This window comes from Nyctibius grandis, chromosome 4 (genome assembly GCF_013368605.1).
Source record: "Nyctibius grandis isolate bNycGra1 chromosome 4, bNycGra1.pri, whole genome shotgun sequence".
NCBI lineage: Eukaryota > Metazoa > Chordata > Aves > Nyctibiiformes > Nyctibiidae > Nyctibius > Nyctibius grandis.
In genome coordinates, this window is record NC_090661.1 from 77,056,278 (window position 1) to 77,072,972 (window position 16,695).

The window sequence follows — 16,695 nt, forward strand, 5'->3', positions numbered from 1 at the left end:
TTTGTCATGTAGTGATGGATAAAAAAGAATCTTTAGCCAAGGATAGAAATAACCCCCACTCTGGGGATTTTCAAGCTCCATAGTAGAAATCAAGGTGCCAGTTCTTAACTAATTCTATATTAGCAGTCTCTGACCAAAGATACTGCTTATTAACATGCCCACAATTTTCGATTATTCCATATATACAGATGGTAGATACAGAGGAAAAGATTAATATGAGAACAGCAGATAACGTTTAGACTTACCCTTGATATCGTCTTTCTCACAATAACAGTTCTGTCTTGGGAAGCAGTAACAAATCCCATGTCCTGACTTAATTCCAAGATTTCCAGTGCCTTTCCCGTGACCACCAATAATGTTTCCACCTAATCAAATACAGACACAAGCTAAAATTCTCACATGTAGCTAAAAGGAAAAAAAAGGGCTTAAAGTTTTCCACAGGTTTTTCCTAGTGTGCATCTGAAATTTGACAGGGCAGCACAGTGCAGCGATAATGACAGGGATTCCTGAGAATTACGGGAGAGTCTAAATTCTGAAATTTCTGAGATCCTGAAATGATCCTGAAAAGATCCTGAAAGATCTTGGACTGCTTGAACATTAGCCTTGATTAGCAGTTATTCCCATTATGGAAAACTCTGGATTAAAATTTATCTATAATAAAAATATAATGGTTCTCTTTGCATTGCATAGTTGGGATACTTTCCTAATTTCACATACCCCTTAAAACCTTATCTAGAATCCCATTATTTAATGCCAAATATCTACCTCAAACGATTGTCTCATGGCTGTCCCAACCCAGTTACCTCATAAAGCATTATGGTTCTGTATCAGTGAGGTCTTCTTACACTTTAAAATTCTCCCTAAAATATCTTCTCTAGTCTACTTATTTTATTTTCTCTCCGCCATCATCTTAGGTATTTTTTTACACATGAGATGATGTACAATCCAGTGGTATAGACCAGCGGTCTACAGACTTGAGTTCTGTTCCTGGTACTGATGCCAATTTCCTCTTACCTTGAAAAAGTCAGCATACTGTTCTAAATATCATTTGTTCCATTGTCAAATGGAGATAACAATACTTAATCAGGTCTGTAAAATGCCAAGTGCTAGTGAAAGCACTAAGTGCCAAGTATAAGTGATAAAAAATTAATCTTTTATCTAAAAACACATTGTTTAATATTAAGAAAAAAGTGCAACAACTCCTACAGAACTACTCTTGTTTTCAAGCAGGAATTCTTCAGGCAGAGTGACTGCAACTATATTTCCAAGTAAATAACTTTTTTTCTGCATATATTATAAAAATTACTATTAGTTGTGACATTTTTCATCCATAAACTGCCTTTAATCACAAACAGCATTGTATAGGCAGAAAACAATCAAATTCTGCAAGTTCAGCTGCCTTTCAGAAAAATCACCTAAACCATAAAAGGATTAAAAAAATGAACAAGGTATTTTCAATATAGTTGTCTTTTTATTTCAACTCATTTTCCTCCATTATATCTAATTCAATAGCAGAGTGAATGACTATTTCTTTTACATTTCTTTGGATGTGTAACACAAATTGAGGAAGAGGATATTTTTTGGCAACATGAAGGCAAACATCCTTTTTTAGAAGTAGTGAAATGGGGACTTGAGTATTTAAGCAAAATATACAGATTTTTACCATCTTTCCAGAGAGGCCATACCTACTAAATTACATGCAGCTCAGCTGGTTAATTTTGAAAGAGACTGTGCTGAGTCACTGCTTTCTGAGCTGACACTTGTTTGAAGCAGCATGGGTATTCCCAAAAATTCTTGATTATCCCCCCCCACCAGCCAACTTTGTCCATTGTGAAGAGGTGATGAAATAAAGTTTCCATTAGCCTCAGAAAAATCATATGTATTTATCTATATCTGCCTATGTTTGAGGAGCTGCAACAAGGGGGAAGCAAGGGATGAGCAGGTCCTATCTAAACTGTTCTTGAGGGAGGGATTTGAAGACAAAGAGTTTTCACAGCAGGGAAAGAAGTACATTTTCACTGCAGGTGTACATTGGAAACATGGAGGCTCCTATATGCATTCCAGAGACTCAAAAATGTATTTTTCACCAATGCATTGCTGGTGGGGAAATTCCAAGAGTTATCAATATTGGTTTGAATTGTGTGGTCTTTCACATGCTCCTTCTTTAAATCATCAGCTGTTTCCATTGCCCTGTGGTGGGAAAGAGCTTTTCCTGCTTTAAGACCATTTGGAAAAAGGAAAAACAGTGGCCCTAACCCACATCATTTAGAAATTCAGAAAGTAAAAGCACTGGTTGTTGGACAAAACTAAAGACAATGTCCGACTACCGCTGAAAACAGAGACATGCAAAGCAAGGTAGAAGCATAAGCAGTATTTTTTTTTTCCATTATCAGAAAGCCAAAGTTCAGAGGAACCTATAGAGATCAGTCATTTACAAATGTTAAGCTAGATTCTCACACTGCAACCAGCCCTGAAGCAGTTACTTACTACAAGAAAGACTCTTGCTTAGAATGTAATTAGCCATAATGATAGATGAATTATAAAAATAAGTATTTTAGCAACTGTCTGTACTTAAAGAATATTCTTGATGTTAATGCATCTGGGGCTTTTCTATTTATCGCTTGCCATTCCCAAAGAAATGTCCTCTGCCAGTAAAAGCTGATATAGTTGTACTCCTGCACCTCTGAGCTCCCAAAAACACTCATTGCTTTGTCTGTAAATATACTGGTCTTGGGCACCAGCCCAGGTTCTGAATTGCATCAAATCATGTATAAAATTATCCAACTCAGGCATTAAAAAGCCATACATAACATCTTGAAAGCTTGTCTTACTTGCCTACTTCTATTATCTAATAAGACAGTATTTCTTTGAGGCTTCTGTCAAGCAAAACATCTGATGCTGCATATGTTGTACATTACATGTTTTAGCATTGCAGCCTCTGGCACAAATATTTCCACTTTTAGAACGACAACTGATTCCAGTTATTACCAATAAAGAATTCTTTTCAGATGATTAGAGAAGTTGCTTGCATTCACTTCAAGCATTTCTGCCACTTTAAGAACTGTTTTTTATGCACTCTAATGAAATAATTATCTTTGTGATAAAAGTCATTTACAATACATAATCCCGTTCTTGCATGTAAGAAATACAAAGATGCCTGTTTAGTAATTTATTTTACAGAAGAACGTAAGTCCTAACCTGTAAGAAAATACTAGTTCCTCCAAGACTCCATTTCCAAATGTAAACTTGGGAGTATACAATGCCAGAGCCAGGAGAATTATTCAAGAAAAATCTATGTCTTTATTCCTGAATTAGATACCGGATGCTGTATAAAGAGATCCACTTAAAAATTACCGTCTCATAGAAGACTGAAATTGCTTAAGTGCAATATGCTGTTTTTCTAACCTTTATGTCTTCAGGGTGATTTGTGAACTTGCAGGTATGAGCACGTATTAGTGAGTGGCACATAGATAGACGTGTTCATGAAAAAAACACAAACGCACTTAAATTTGTCCTTCATAAATGCTGTTCATGTTCATGCCTGTATCTTCAAATAGGTAAGGCACTGAATCATTTTGATGGCTGCCCATCAAATAAGGCCAGGTACATTTTTTCCCCAAATGATTCTTTGCAAGCACATTTATTTTAAATTGAAATTTGTTTCTTTTTATTTATTTAAATTTCAGTTTGAATAGGCATGGTTTCTATCATATTGTGCTAAGGTTTGGAAATATGGCATTAACTTGCCTAAAATCTATACTTGTTTCAGCAAATACCTCCACTGAAAAACATTACCTGTGAATTAACAGGTGGAGCAGAATGAGAATTACTGAGAAAACCTTATCTTTCCATCACTGTCAGCCAATAGGTGTTGGCTGACTAACTTAAAAAAGAACTAGATTAGTCCCCATAACCTTAACTCTCTTGTATGATTCAAATGCAGATCTGACAATGCAGAGATGGTAAATATGTTGAGCTTGTAAAGGTATCTGGGATCAAGACAGTGGAACTTGAACAGCCACCAGTGGTGACACAGAAAAGGCAACCCTAAAACATTTCCGTACTTGTGCAGTCTTGGGGGCACACAGCCGGATCTTTGCTCTCAATCACATCACAGGTGCCGTCCGGACAAGTCTTGATACTTGGGGTGCACGTGGAATAGTTCGTGGTGATCCCTGTGAAGACAGAAACAGACAGCTGCACAAATACCACGAGGCTTTGAAGGAAAGCTGATTGTATCTTAGTGCATGTTGACACACTGAAGAACAGGTCACTTTTCTTTTTAAAATAAACACTTATTAATATCTATAAATACCATCTGCTGAACTAACAGGCAAGACAAGAGCTAAAAGCAACAGGAAGGAATACATTTTTCACTATGTTTTCTGCTATGTGCCTTTGACAGCCCTTTGGGCATGTCACTTGCAGTTACAGTGAGTATTACTTGAAAAAGAGCTAGTTGACCATTTTGAGTCTGAACAGTGGCTTTCACAACTACAGATGTCTCTACACAATTTCACGCATATTTGAATATGAAGTTACAAGTAGTCGAAGAGAATTTGTGATACTCATGCAGTTTGAAGGGATAACTCATCAACGTGGAAGCATTGTTCTGGAAGAGTCAAGAGTACTGTCACCCATCAGATCTGTGCTACAGATCACAGAAAACAGAGATGACAGAGACACTGATTCTGTGCTCACTGTCTGCTGTGGCAGAGGGTCATTGGTACGTTCCAAACTCAATTCATGATCGCAGAGATTATCTTTCAAGCCATAAGTCATCTGTTCCAGTTACACTGGTGCAAAACCAATTCAGTACCTTGCATTTTATGTATCATGTTCAGCTTCACCAGGGACAAGATCAAGAATGACCTTTCAAACTTCACAGCATTTTCCTTCCTAATGCATGTTTCATTTGGGTATTATGATTAATTTTTTTAGCCACAGCATCTGTGTAGTTTACAATACCAAGTTGTCCAGCCAGAAGAAATCCATTTATATCTATGGAAGTCAAATGCACAATTACAACTAAACAGCAGCTTGGTTTCACACAACACAAAGGTACCTTTTCCACTCCCCTGTCTCCACTGGCATCTTCCTGTTAGCACTCCCAGGCCACCACACTCTTCGCATTCAGCATGGTGCTTACTCACAGCACAAGAGTCAGGGCAGTCCTCCTCTTTTTTTAAAACTGTGGGGAAGAGTGTTTGCTGTCAGTTCAGGACAAGGCAGATGAATACACAAGCAAGGCAGCTCAAATCAGAAGGAAAACTCCATTCTTAGGGATAGATAGGAAGGAAAGAAAGATGAAGAAAGGAGAGAAAGACTGAACACTGACTGACCCAACTATCGGGAAACTTAAATAACAAAGAAAAGTCCAGGTGTTTCCCTTCTGTGAAATAAAAGATAAACACGATGGCATGGTTATATTTGCTTGATAGCACCCTGTCAATGCCTAGAAGTGTAGAAATGGGCTAACATACTGATAACAGAAAAATGGGGACCCTAAGTACTTACACCTTCACACAAAACCTTTAATTAAGGGAAAACACTTAGTACTTGGGCTAATGCAGTAGTATCCCAAAGAGCAACAGCTAGAAATGTGTGATTTCAGACAGCACAAGGCTCTTGCAAAAAGAAAAGTCCACTGCAGGCTTTTGTTTCTTCTTCCTCAGCCCATTCTCTCGTCATAGGAGCTGTGATACGATACAAGGGAATGCAGGCAACTATCAGGCAGAATTGTAAGGTTTTCCACAAAGTGTGATATGGTTTGGAGAGAAATGATTACATTTCCAGAGTAATCCTCCTCTTCTGTGGCTGTTGTAGAACATTTCTAACATTGTTATGAACTTTTCAGTAAAATGAAGTCAATGCAATTGCTACATGAACGTTAAGCAAAATTATTTAAAAAAAAAAAAGTAAAAATTGGAGAGAGAAGTGGAGAGAAAAATGATTGAATAACTATACTTAGGCCAGAGATTTGTGGTTCATATATATACACATATATTTTTTTCTTCCATAGGAATACGTGAAATACAAAATAAAGGTCACACAGACACACAAAAAAAGTTCTTCTAAATCAAATGTCATCATGATCATCAGGAATTGCATATGATAGACTACCTTTCTGTGCATTAGTTCTTCAAACAAATACCTGCTACAGGCAGGTCTGAATCAGAACTCCAAATGCAAACTTTGCTATCTGTATGTTGTAGCTCAGGCTCATTTTCATTGTTAATACCATCAGTTTATAGATCACCCTACTAATGCATCATCTAACACCAGTAACACTTGTAAATAGTAAATAGTTCTAATTGACTTGGGTACTTACGAGTTCCTTCCAATACAATAGTGAGGAGGGTTTTGGTATGTTTTCTGCTCTGCTTGTCTGTAGCTTGAATTGTGTATTGTATTTCCTTGCATTCGGGTCTGCGTAGCACAGAGGAATCATTCACATAAAGGCTTCCATATTTGTCTTCTCGGCCTTGAAGTATGCTGACAGCATAGCAGCTTACGTTGGGGGACAGTAACTTGTAGGTGATGTTCACACCACGGAATTTCATACAGTTTTCGATGCAGATTTTTCCTATCTAGGCATCAACAAAAACAAAACTATACATCAAAAACATTCCGTGTTTCCCAAAAATATCTAAAAGAAAACTGAGCATATTATACCTTGCAGAGTTCAGCGTTTCTCTTGGGTTTACAGATTTGATATTTTACTACCAATGCAGTACGTCAATGCTTCAAATGGGATTTATTCTCAGTAAAAATGAGAGGTAAAGCATTACCATTGTCTCCAGGCTAACAGTGCAAATGTAAAAAGCTTTGACACAGAGACTCAGTGATATTTGGTGCCTACTGCTGATGGTCAGCAGTGTTTGGTGAGAACAAGACCCTGTGATCTGGGAAAGTCTGACTTCAGTCCCTGCTCTGTCCCAGGCTGATCAGTGAGAAAAACTTTGGTCTTTGCTTGAGAAAGCAAAGAGCTCAGTGTGAACAAAGCTGAGACTCTTTTCAAATAAGACAGAAATAGAAATTGCTAATACATAATTTTCATAATATTACAGTCAAAAAATTTCTAGCCCGCAGAGTTCTCTGAAAGCCTTAAAAGGAATAAGAACCTCATTGTTTCCCATTTGCAATTTTTTAGACATTTCTTTCTAAAAATGAAAATATGTTGGTTTGCCATATTTGAACTTCTGCCTGCCAGACTATCTGTGCTAGAGCATTCTTTGGTCTGAAATGATTTATCTAAGCAGCACAGAAAAGTAAAGCCCCATCTCCTGTCCAGCTCCTATAGGAACTGATCCAAAGCTCACTTTGATGTTTCCATTTACAAGAGTGGGATTCAGATCAGGTCCAGAGGTATTGGCTTTCCTTGCAGGGAAAACCACAATGTGAAGGGTGGAGTGTTATTTAAGGGAACTTGGTCATGGATTCTTTTCAAATACTGCATTTAAGATGTTTTCAAGTAACACCACTGCTGGTGAAAGCATATCTGTACATCTTGGTTTTAGCATTATTAAAGAATGTAAAAAAAGAGAAAAAGTTTTTTGTACTAAGACCTCTTCCTATGAACCTGGACTATATAAAGTCAGAGAGGAAGCTTTTGCAGTCCAAGAAGCATACTTTGTCATAGGATAGTCACACTTCATCTAACTTACTCCCATTCACATCACTGACTGGTCACTTGGCACAATTTGCTGGGGTTTTTTGTTGGGTTTTTTGGTGGCAGGATAACATATGAAGGCCATTAAAGCAATCAGAAGCTAGGCCATTTCTTCCACACTGTCTTCTCTCCACAGCATGCTGGGACTGGCAGGAAGAAAAAGAAGACAAGACTTCAGCTATTCATAATCTCTGTCTAGACACAAGGTCTAGACAGGTCCCTTCCAGAACCACGTCATCTCAGCTTTGGTGCTGCGTTGCAACTGGCAGCGTTTTGCAACTGCTTAGGTGGTGTTGCTTTAAGGCAGTAGGAGAACATAATGATGTTCCATGGCATTAACTTTCATATAGACTAGATTTAACTGTCCTTTCTGCCTACTCTGTCACAACTGCTTTTTCCAGGCACCTTTTTCATCAACAGAAATTTCCTGCAAAGAGGACGGAGAAGACCCTATAAATTCGGGGTCCCTGAAGAGCAGATTATCCTTAGAGTAGCACATGGGCCAGTTTTGCTTTTTCTGTATAATTTGAGGAGAAGCTAAAAATGCCCCCCTCAAGAAGTTTCTACAAGAAAGACAGGCTTTCTCTTTTTGCCCGATTCCACTAGGTAAGCCCCAAGCTTGTAACTTTGCCCTGCACCACAGGTTCTGGAGTCAGCACAGCTCTTAGATGCAGCAGAGCACAGCACTGGGGAAGGAGGTAGAAGCAGGCAGTGCCTCTTTCTCATGATGGTGAAAAAGAGCCTCGTAATCAGAATTAACATCAACACACAGGGGAGGAAACTACAAAGGTGCATTTTGCAAGACACACAACAGTTAACACAGAAATACCATTACTAGAAATAGGAATGGGAAAATCCATCTTTTGAGCTCCAGAGTTTAATAAAGTCTGGATAATGATAATGTTCCTCTTCACTGAATTCCAGGGACATTTGGACATATAACCTCTCTCAAAATCTCAGCTGATGTTATTCATCATTTGTCTCAGTAAATGTCAATAGAGCTTTAAGTCCTTTGATAAGTTAAATGCCACTGGACAAGCCTGTACTGTCAGGCCGTGCTTCTGTTATTCAATTCATTTAGCTGCTCAAATAGACAAATGGCATCAGCCCAATAGTTAATCATTTCTTCACGCTCTTGTGTTTTCCTTAGGGCAAGAGACAGTTCAGCCTTCATATTGATTTGGTCCAGTACTTTTCCTCACTGCTCTGGCACATCAGAGCTAATTATGCAGACGACTTTAATAATGTGAAGTGCTGGGGACTAAGCTGCTTCCATTGACTTGTGCTCCAACCTGAGCACACTCTAAATTCAAACCCAGCCTCAGAAGTAAGTGGATGACAGTAACTGATCGAGATCATCTCCAGAGCCAGGATGAGTTTTGCATTTTGCTGGTCAAGAATCAGAACAAAATCTCTCAGTGAATTTGTGTTTAGGCAGCACAAAGAGAGATCTCTTCCAACAGACTTAAGAGTCCTCCTTTCCAGAAAGAGTTTTCCCTGCTACTACTGCCACCCAGTGAAACTGCACAGCTAGTGGGAAGTGCCATTGTTTCCAGAAACCCTAAAATTCCCTTTCAGATGTTTGACTGTCCTGACAACCTGTAAAACCAGCACCCTTAAAAGTTAACTGGGGGTTTTTTCGGTTTTGCATTCTGGAACTAGAAAACTATATACTCCCAGGCTTCAAAGAAATGTGTTCAGGCAGTCTAGGGTATGCACAGATAAATATGGTTTAACTAAATTTAATTTGCAGTTAATTCATTCATAATATTATTGTATGCATACACCTATATGTAAAATCTGTGCGTATATGTACACATATACACACACGCACACACATAAAAATCAATTAATTCATATATATTCATACATGCCTAACAGTTAAGTTTACACACTTTTTAAGATTACAGTCATGTGACATACATACAGTTGGGGCCCATTTCTCGATGCTAAGAGCTAGACTGTATCTTACACAATGCTGTTATTTCTTTTAGGGGAACACCCACTGGTTTCACCTTATCTTCAGGCAAGAGTTTTTTACACCACTAAGAAGAAAGCTTTCACAATCTGGTGCTATAAAAAACCCAAACCTAACATCAATAATATTGTGATCTGCACAAAAAGCACAGAATATGCTCTCAAGTTTCTAATGGACTGCAAATTTAAAAGTTGCAGGCACAAGGCATCACAAAATGTCATAAAGCAGTAGCCTTTTTTGTAGGGAGCCCGCTGTGCAAGCACACTTGGTATCTTTTCCTTATTTAGGAAATTCAGTGCAGACTACGGGTAAAATGTCCCTTGACTAAGCAGTAGCATTTTTTATTGGCCATGTAAGGTCTGTTCCTTACTCTGAAGAGATATCAGGCCATAATGCATTTCATCAGATTACATATAAGAACATGCAATATATCTAACTTTCCTTTTTCTTTCTTTTTATAATCAGCCAGCAGCTTAAAGATTAATAAAACTGAATTCTTCCTTAGAAGTCTTTTAATGAATTGTTTTTCTCTGCAATTGGGATGATCATATTTTAGTCTCAGTCCTCCTCTCCGCTACAAATACAGTGGCAGTTTTATAGCTTTAGTTACGAGGTATACTTTCCAGCAGCTTTCCCAAAATGGCTCATCACTAATGTTTTTAATATTCACTTTTGTAACATTAATTATATTGAACTAGTTCCTTATTAATGTACATGTTCCATAGGAATTACATTGTAATTTTCACCTGATTAATGTCAACCTGTTAGAAAGTGTTTCTGGAAGGCATTATTAATGGCAATGGTGGTGATTAAGCTAAAATGAGGATTAAATTAGGAAACACATTAATTACTAACTAGCCATTATATAGAGAAAAGCCATTAACATACTGGAATATGTAGAGCTGGGACTCCAATATCTGTGACAAAGTTTTTTTTGCCCTTGATATTTTTCCAGTTATTTATGCCTAAGCCACTCATGGTGGCAAGTCCTTCCGTCTCTATTTCTCTCTATTAATACTAGCATGTGTAGCCCCTCTTCTGTTATTATGTGATAGGAGAGCTAGTGTCTAGTCTACCTGCTATCCACTGCATCCAGCAACAGTCATATTGAGATCACATTTTTCATTGATTCTACTTAAAACAGCTACAACCAATGCTTTAGCGCATCTCACCCCAGTGATCTATCTACTAAGCTCTGTCTCTAACACAGAGTGAAAGTATAATTAACACAGTTCTTACTTGTGCAAAACGTTCAGCATTTCTGTTCACTGTGAACTGGTAAGTCATGTTTGGAAACTGAATGCTGACAGGGAGGATGGAGACATTGAAATAAAGCATCACCGATCTTTTGGGACCATGAAATTCTGTGTCATTCACCAAAACATCCAACTGGAAGGAACGATGCTCTGTGACTGAAATACTTTTATTCAGTACCAGTTCTGCAAAGGAAAAGATTAGTCTGTTACCAACCCACAGTATCTGCAAATGTATATTTTGATGCTGCAATCCCAACAAAATTATACATATCAAAATTATACATAAAGTTATTCCTAACAAGAAACAGAAGATCAGTTAAATATGAAAATATGCTTCTATGGAGTTATGCTCTGTGCCATTCAGGATGTTTGGAGAGGTCCTCTTCCCTTCTGCCTACCATGCTGAGAACCCTACAATCAGAACCTCTTGCTCATGAGTATGCACAACATCATCCCATACGCTCCCTATCCCAGAGATGCACAAACTCAATTTTTTCAGTACACATTTAAAACTCAGCGTTTGTTTAACTTGAAATTTCTCAGCTTTCTTTGGCTCAATATTTACAAAATGCTTGGAAAAGTTAAAGATCTTATTGGTCAATTACTAAAAAGCAACTTCTCCCTTATTTGAAGAAAGAGACCTTACTGTACTCATGTTGAGTTCCCCTCACTTGGCTGCCATTTGGGCTGAAGTGGATTTCATCGAAGATGTGCTCTACCCGAAATGTTTCACTTATCCAGGGATCATCAGTAATGATGGTTCCTGTGTATTTCTTTCTGCTGCTTTCAAGGGGATAAATAGGTGTCGTGTCTGCATCATATACAGTCAGCGCTGCAAGGACAGTTCCCTAGAAAAAAATAATAAATGACATTGCTGAATGACCTGAAGCTTTCTTCCTCCGATATGTGTTTGAGAGGTTGAAATATTGGTCAAATAAAACCTTACAACTTTCATTCAAGCCCACTTTCATTCAAATGCCTTTTAAGCTTAAGGATCTAAGCTTAATGAAATTACTAAGCAAAATGCCAGTGAAATTCACTATGTTCTGAATGCTTTGCAGGCATGTAATTTCAAAGAGAATATTTTACTTTATAAAACAGTTTTATGAGACCTTCACTATCATCCAGAGCTAAATGAAACTCCCAAATCTCAAAATTTTCAAAAGTAAAAAGGAACTACTTTATCCCCAGGGAAATGTGACATGTTCATCGGTATCTTGTCAACGCTCATTCTAGTCAGGAGGTGGCAGCAAACTCCCAAAAGCATTCTTTTCCCTTCCAGACACAAATATGAGCAAAACATACTTTGAAGGGAAATTTGACTACAAAAAAAAGATGTTGTTATGAAACAGAAGTTCTCTCACAAAAAAATGCATCATTTAGGCCCCCAAAGAAGTGTCTTCTCTATACCACTGACTTATAAAGGGTTGTTGCCCCGGTGGGAAGAGCCAAAGAGCCCACCTGTATGTACACTTAGCCGAAGCAAGGGGTGTACGTGTGCGGGGGGCACACACAAAGACACACAGGGGTTCAGACCTCTTGAAAGATCACTTTGGGGTGGTAAGGAAAAAGTGGGAGAGCACCATTAAAGCAAGATCCTGAAGCTCTCCCTTAACAGCCTGACACTGGAAAGTTTAACACCTTTGCAGGTGCAACGTTTGTCTGCAGAAGACTACTGCTTCTCCAAACTTTCTGTTTCTGTTACAGCATCCTATTAAACGTTCTGAATGTAGTTCTGATATCTTATATAGATTTGCATATATGGGAAGGATACACACATACACTTGCTCTAACAACGCTCAGTTTTAGTCACCTGGGGGAAGTAACCCTGTAGCAAATACAGAGCAGAGCTCAGGATGAGGAGATACAGCGATCCTGACCACAGTGTCAGCAATGGTCCATCCTGACCTCAGGAACTGCTCACATTTCTTTACACTGTTTAATTCCTAACCCAAACTCTTCTTTCTTTGGGGTCTGAATAAGATATAACATGGGAGAGAGGAATCCTACAAACTCAGTGTTTTACAATTACAGGTCTGTAGAGTATGGTGCAGTGATGTGCTCATTGCTGAGATCCATTATCCAGAGCATGGTGTTTCCCAGTAATCATGCCACCCACTGCTGCGCTCCTACTTCAGGGACTAGATAAAGGAGAACATTACCTCTTTCCTGTTGAACTCCACAACAGCATCTGCAGTATCAGTGCCATTAGGAAGGAAGGGAGGAGAATCATCTTCATCTAACACATTCACCAGGAAGGGCACCTCAACCTGCATTTCCCTGAAGCCCTCTCTCACAGTACATTTGGCAATCAGCTCATATCTCTCTCTCTCTTCTCGATCTAGGCGCTGTGTCACACTCACGCCGGTGGTGTTCTCATTATAGCGAAAGGGCATACCTTCATCTGAAAAACATAGCAACAGTATAAATAGGGACAATCACTTCCCATTATAGGACTCTGATAGTTTTCTTCTGTAATACTCTTTTGCAATCCAGTAAATCCATTTGGACATCACGGCTGCATGATAAAAAGCAGACTCAGAACTGAAACAGAAAGAAGTTGTGGGGTTACGTTAGGGTGGGCAGAAAACATGGAATACATGGGAAGATCCTACATTCTAGAAGCAGCACAATTTAAAGCTCAGGATATTCCCAGTCTGCTCTTAGCAGATGCAGACTTCTAAAACCAATCTTTTCCTTAGGGAAGGGGACAGTCCTCCTTCCCATCCCTTCTGTATATCTCAAAGGCTAAAATCTCCAGGCTCAGTTCACGTTTGCAACGGAACTTCCTTTATAGAATCAATCTAGAGGATCTACTACAAAGCGGATCTTAACAGTGCAGCTGTTTACATCTATTGCTGGTATGTGAGTGGCTCAGTTCCAGTTTTACCTGCCAGCAGTTTGTAGGAAATGCTGAGATTCTGACACAGATGATGAACTGAGGGTAACTGGAGCTGATGAAATGTGCCAGGTGGTTTATTCTCCTTGATGTGAAAGGAGAGATCCATTTCTGTGAAGCAAAGCTGCCTTGCAGTCAGGGAACTGCAAGCGGGTGCAGTAGCATTGATCAAGGAGAGGAAAACTGTGGTGCGCGTAGCAGAGTCGCATTCATTCTCTTCGAAAGGGTGGGATGAAAGGAAGACATACAGCATCACCTTCGATAACGGCATCCAGTTTCCTACAGCTTCAGAAAAAAAAAAAACACCAGAAGAAATATTTTACAGAAGACAAGCCAACATTTCTTTTACTCATTTTGTACTCTAGTCCATTATTCCACAAACAACTATATAATCCATTATTCCACAAACAACTATATAATCCTATTATGTAATAAAACAATTCTTCAATACGTCTTCTGCTGGTGCGAAGACCTTAAATCTTAATCTCGCTAACCCCAACAAGCCAAAAAACTATAGGTGTTAGCACCACTTTTACATTGTAGAACCTCACAGAATGATATCAGCATTCTGTCTGTAAGACATTGACATAAAACAGGTCACTATTAGTAATCAGCTTTTTGATAGGACTGGTTTTTGGAGGGACTGGGGCAGACTGGGATGACAGCAGGGAAACAGGAGTGCATGAATGGCAACAGATATTCAGGACAGATCCATAACTACTATCATTTAAGTCACAGTGTTCTGTTAAGTACCAGTTGAGGATATGGGCCAAATTGTTTACATTCAGAGAGCAAATTGCTTCTTCATTTTGAAATATGAAGAGCTGGTCAAAAGATAACATAGTAGTTAAAATCAACCTGTGGCAGCTACTAATAGACCCTCAAGCCTTAATTATTTTGATTACCTTGGTTTGACTACCAACAGAATGATAGTATCTCTGTAACAGATCTAATTCACTTGAAAAGATGCTCTAGGTCACTTTGATCCGTATGAAAAAAAACAAGGCTCTCCAATTCTGGATAGCTGTTCTTCCTTCGTTCAGTTACAAATAGCTATCTGATATTCATGAACACTGAGTACCAAAAATGCAGGGAAAACAGGTGAGATACCAAGCACTCAGCGCTTAAAAAATAAAGCAGTAAGTGTCTGAAGTTAAACATTTCAACATCAAGGCACCCAAGTCAAAGGGTAGTGTTGATATATGGCTCTTACAAACTCAAGACAGTTACTGCAGACTCTCTCCAACAGCAGAATTTCTGCAACTATTCACAGCAGTATGCCATTAACTCCTCACCCATTTCCTCCTCCACCATCTAATGATACCTAATTTCCTCATAGATCAAAATCACCAAAACCAATTTACTGCTAGAGCATAAAAGTAGGGGAAAAAACGGAGATAATTTATTTCTGTAGTTCAATCGTAAGCTTCTCTAACAAAGCCAAATCTCCAGAGGGGGAGCGAGATACACTTAACCATTTCTTCCAAAAACTGTTCGGTGTTACACACAATTGTACTTTGTGAATCCATGTTACCAGAGTTCAAGGACCATTTATATAAGAGTTTGGACCAATCTAACTGCATTGGTCTGGGCAGTAAGCACCCAGCATTAACACAGTGGAAATTGCTTAATTTGCATCAGTAGATGGACAAACTGCAAATCTCAGTGTAAAGCTGTGACTTATACTGCTGTGAAATGGAGAAAAAATATTTCAAGTAATGCAACTTTCAGACCATATTGGAGTCCACACTGTGGGCAGCTAGATCTATCCCAGGTCAGTGTTTGCTTTGGCGTATGGTTCCTTGCATTCGCTGTGGGTTTCGCTGGGTCTGGTTCCTCATTTTAAAAGGGCAGATGTGGTTTTTCCAAACTTGATGCTCATATGCTGATGGATAAGTCTAACGATCTGAATGTACTTTGCTTTAACAACGGGTACTTCAACAAGAAAAGCTAGTCTTCTCATACTTACACAGCAAGCTGAAGTCTTCTCTATCCATGCTTTTGCTGAGGTAGAGAAGTCCTGTTTTTTCTCTGATTTGAATCCAATGATTTTCATGGGATCTTGCTCGAGAAATGATGAGATTCTGGCACAGATGAAAGTGGGCCACTTCCCCGTGTGAATCCCTCAAGGCATGGATGCGCAGGAGCGGTGTACCTGCTGGCTGATCAATGTAGACATTCTCCGAGTACTCTTTCCGGGGGAAGTAGAGACCAAAGGCAGCTGCAAAGGAAGGCACACAAAAGGAGAGATGCTCCCAGTTAAATGATTTTTGCACTAGCATTTTCTTAAGAGATGCATTTCCAAAGAACCAAAGGCTTCATTCTCTAAGGATTAAAGAAACGTTTAAAAAGATGTGGAAAAAGGCAGATCCTCATCTGGTGTAAATAAACATGGTTTTACTGCACTCAAGCCAGGGACATAGCCACCAAAATTTCGGCCTATAGTTTAAGTTACAAAATCATCTGCTTTTTGAAAGCAAAACTGCTTTACTGTAAACATAGCCCAGTTTAAGCAGAACGCTTAATGAAGTTCTGCGTGCCAAATTTTACTTAAGTTCATATCTGGAGCTCTCAGCTGTAATTCCATTATCTCACAGATGACATTCAAAGAAGGAAAAAACCTTTGATGAAATCACGCACTTTAAAAGCCTAAACACGCTCCCTGTTGTGAGAAAACACAGATATGTATCAATGGCTCACACACTCTTCCTTGGATTACAAAAAACCTCTCTTACATAGGAGTCCTTTTGTGGCTCCCTCCCCTTCTAAACAGGCCAGCATGGTACTTTTGGTACAGAAAATGGAAGTTGTTTAAATAAAATTGGTATGAAAGTCTTATAAGTATTTTAAATATGACGGATAGGAAAGCTGAGAACTGACTTGCCTGAAC

At 38.8% G+C, this 16,695-nt stretch overlaps 1 protein-coding gene across 1 annotated transcript in view; it reads right to left on the reverse strand.

Moving 5' to 3' along the window:
- Positions 1-16,695, reverse strand: part of RET (ret proto-oncogene) — a 91,487-nt gene that overhangs the window by 25,746 nt on the left and 49,046 nt on the right. The window contains exons 6-14 of the mRNA XM_068397430.1: positions 15,775-16,026; positions 13,797-14,090; positions 13,069-13,310; positions 11,553-11,754; positions 10,890-11,089; positions 6,332-6,590; positions 5,066-5,191; positions 4,065-4,175; positions 246-365 (exon numbers count right to left, since the gene is read on the reverse strand). Of these exons, the coding sequence (XP_068253531.1) occupies positions 246-365; positions 4,065-4,175; positions 5,066-5,191; positions 6,332-6,590; positions 10,890-11,089; positions 11,553-11,754; positions 13,069-13,310; positions 13,797-14,090; positions 15,775-16,026 (1,806 nt within the window). The remainder of the gene's footprint in view (positions 1-245; positions 366-4,064; positions 4,176-5,065; positions 5,192-6,331; positions 6,591-10,889; positions 11,090-11,552; positions 11,755-13,068; positions 13,311-13,796; positions 14,091-15,774; positions 16,027-16,695) is intronic.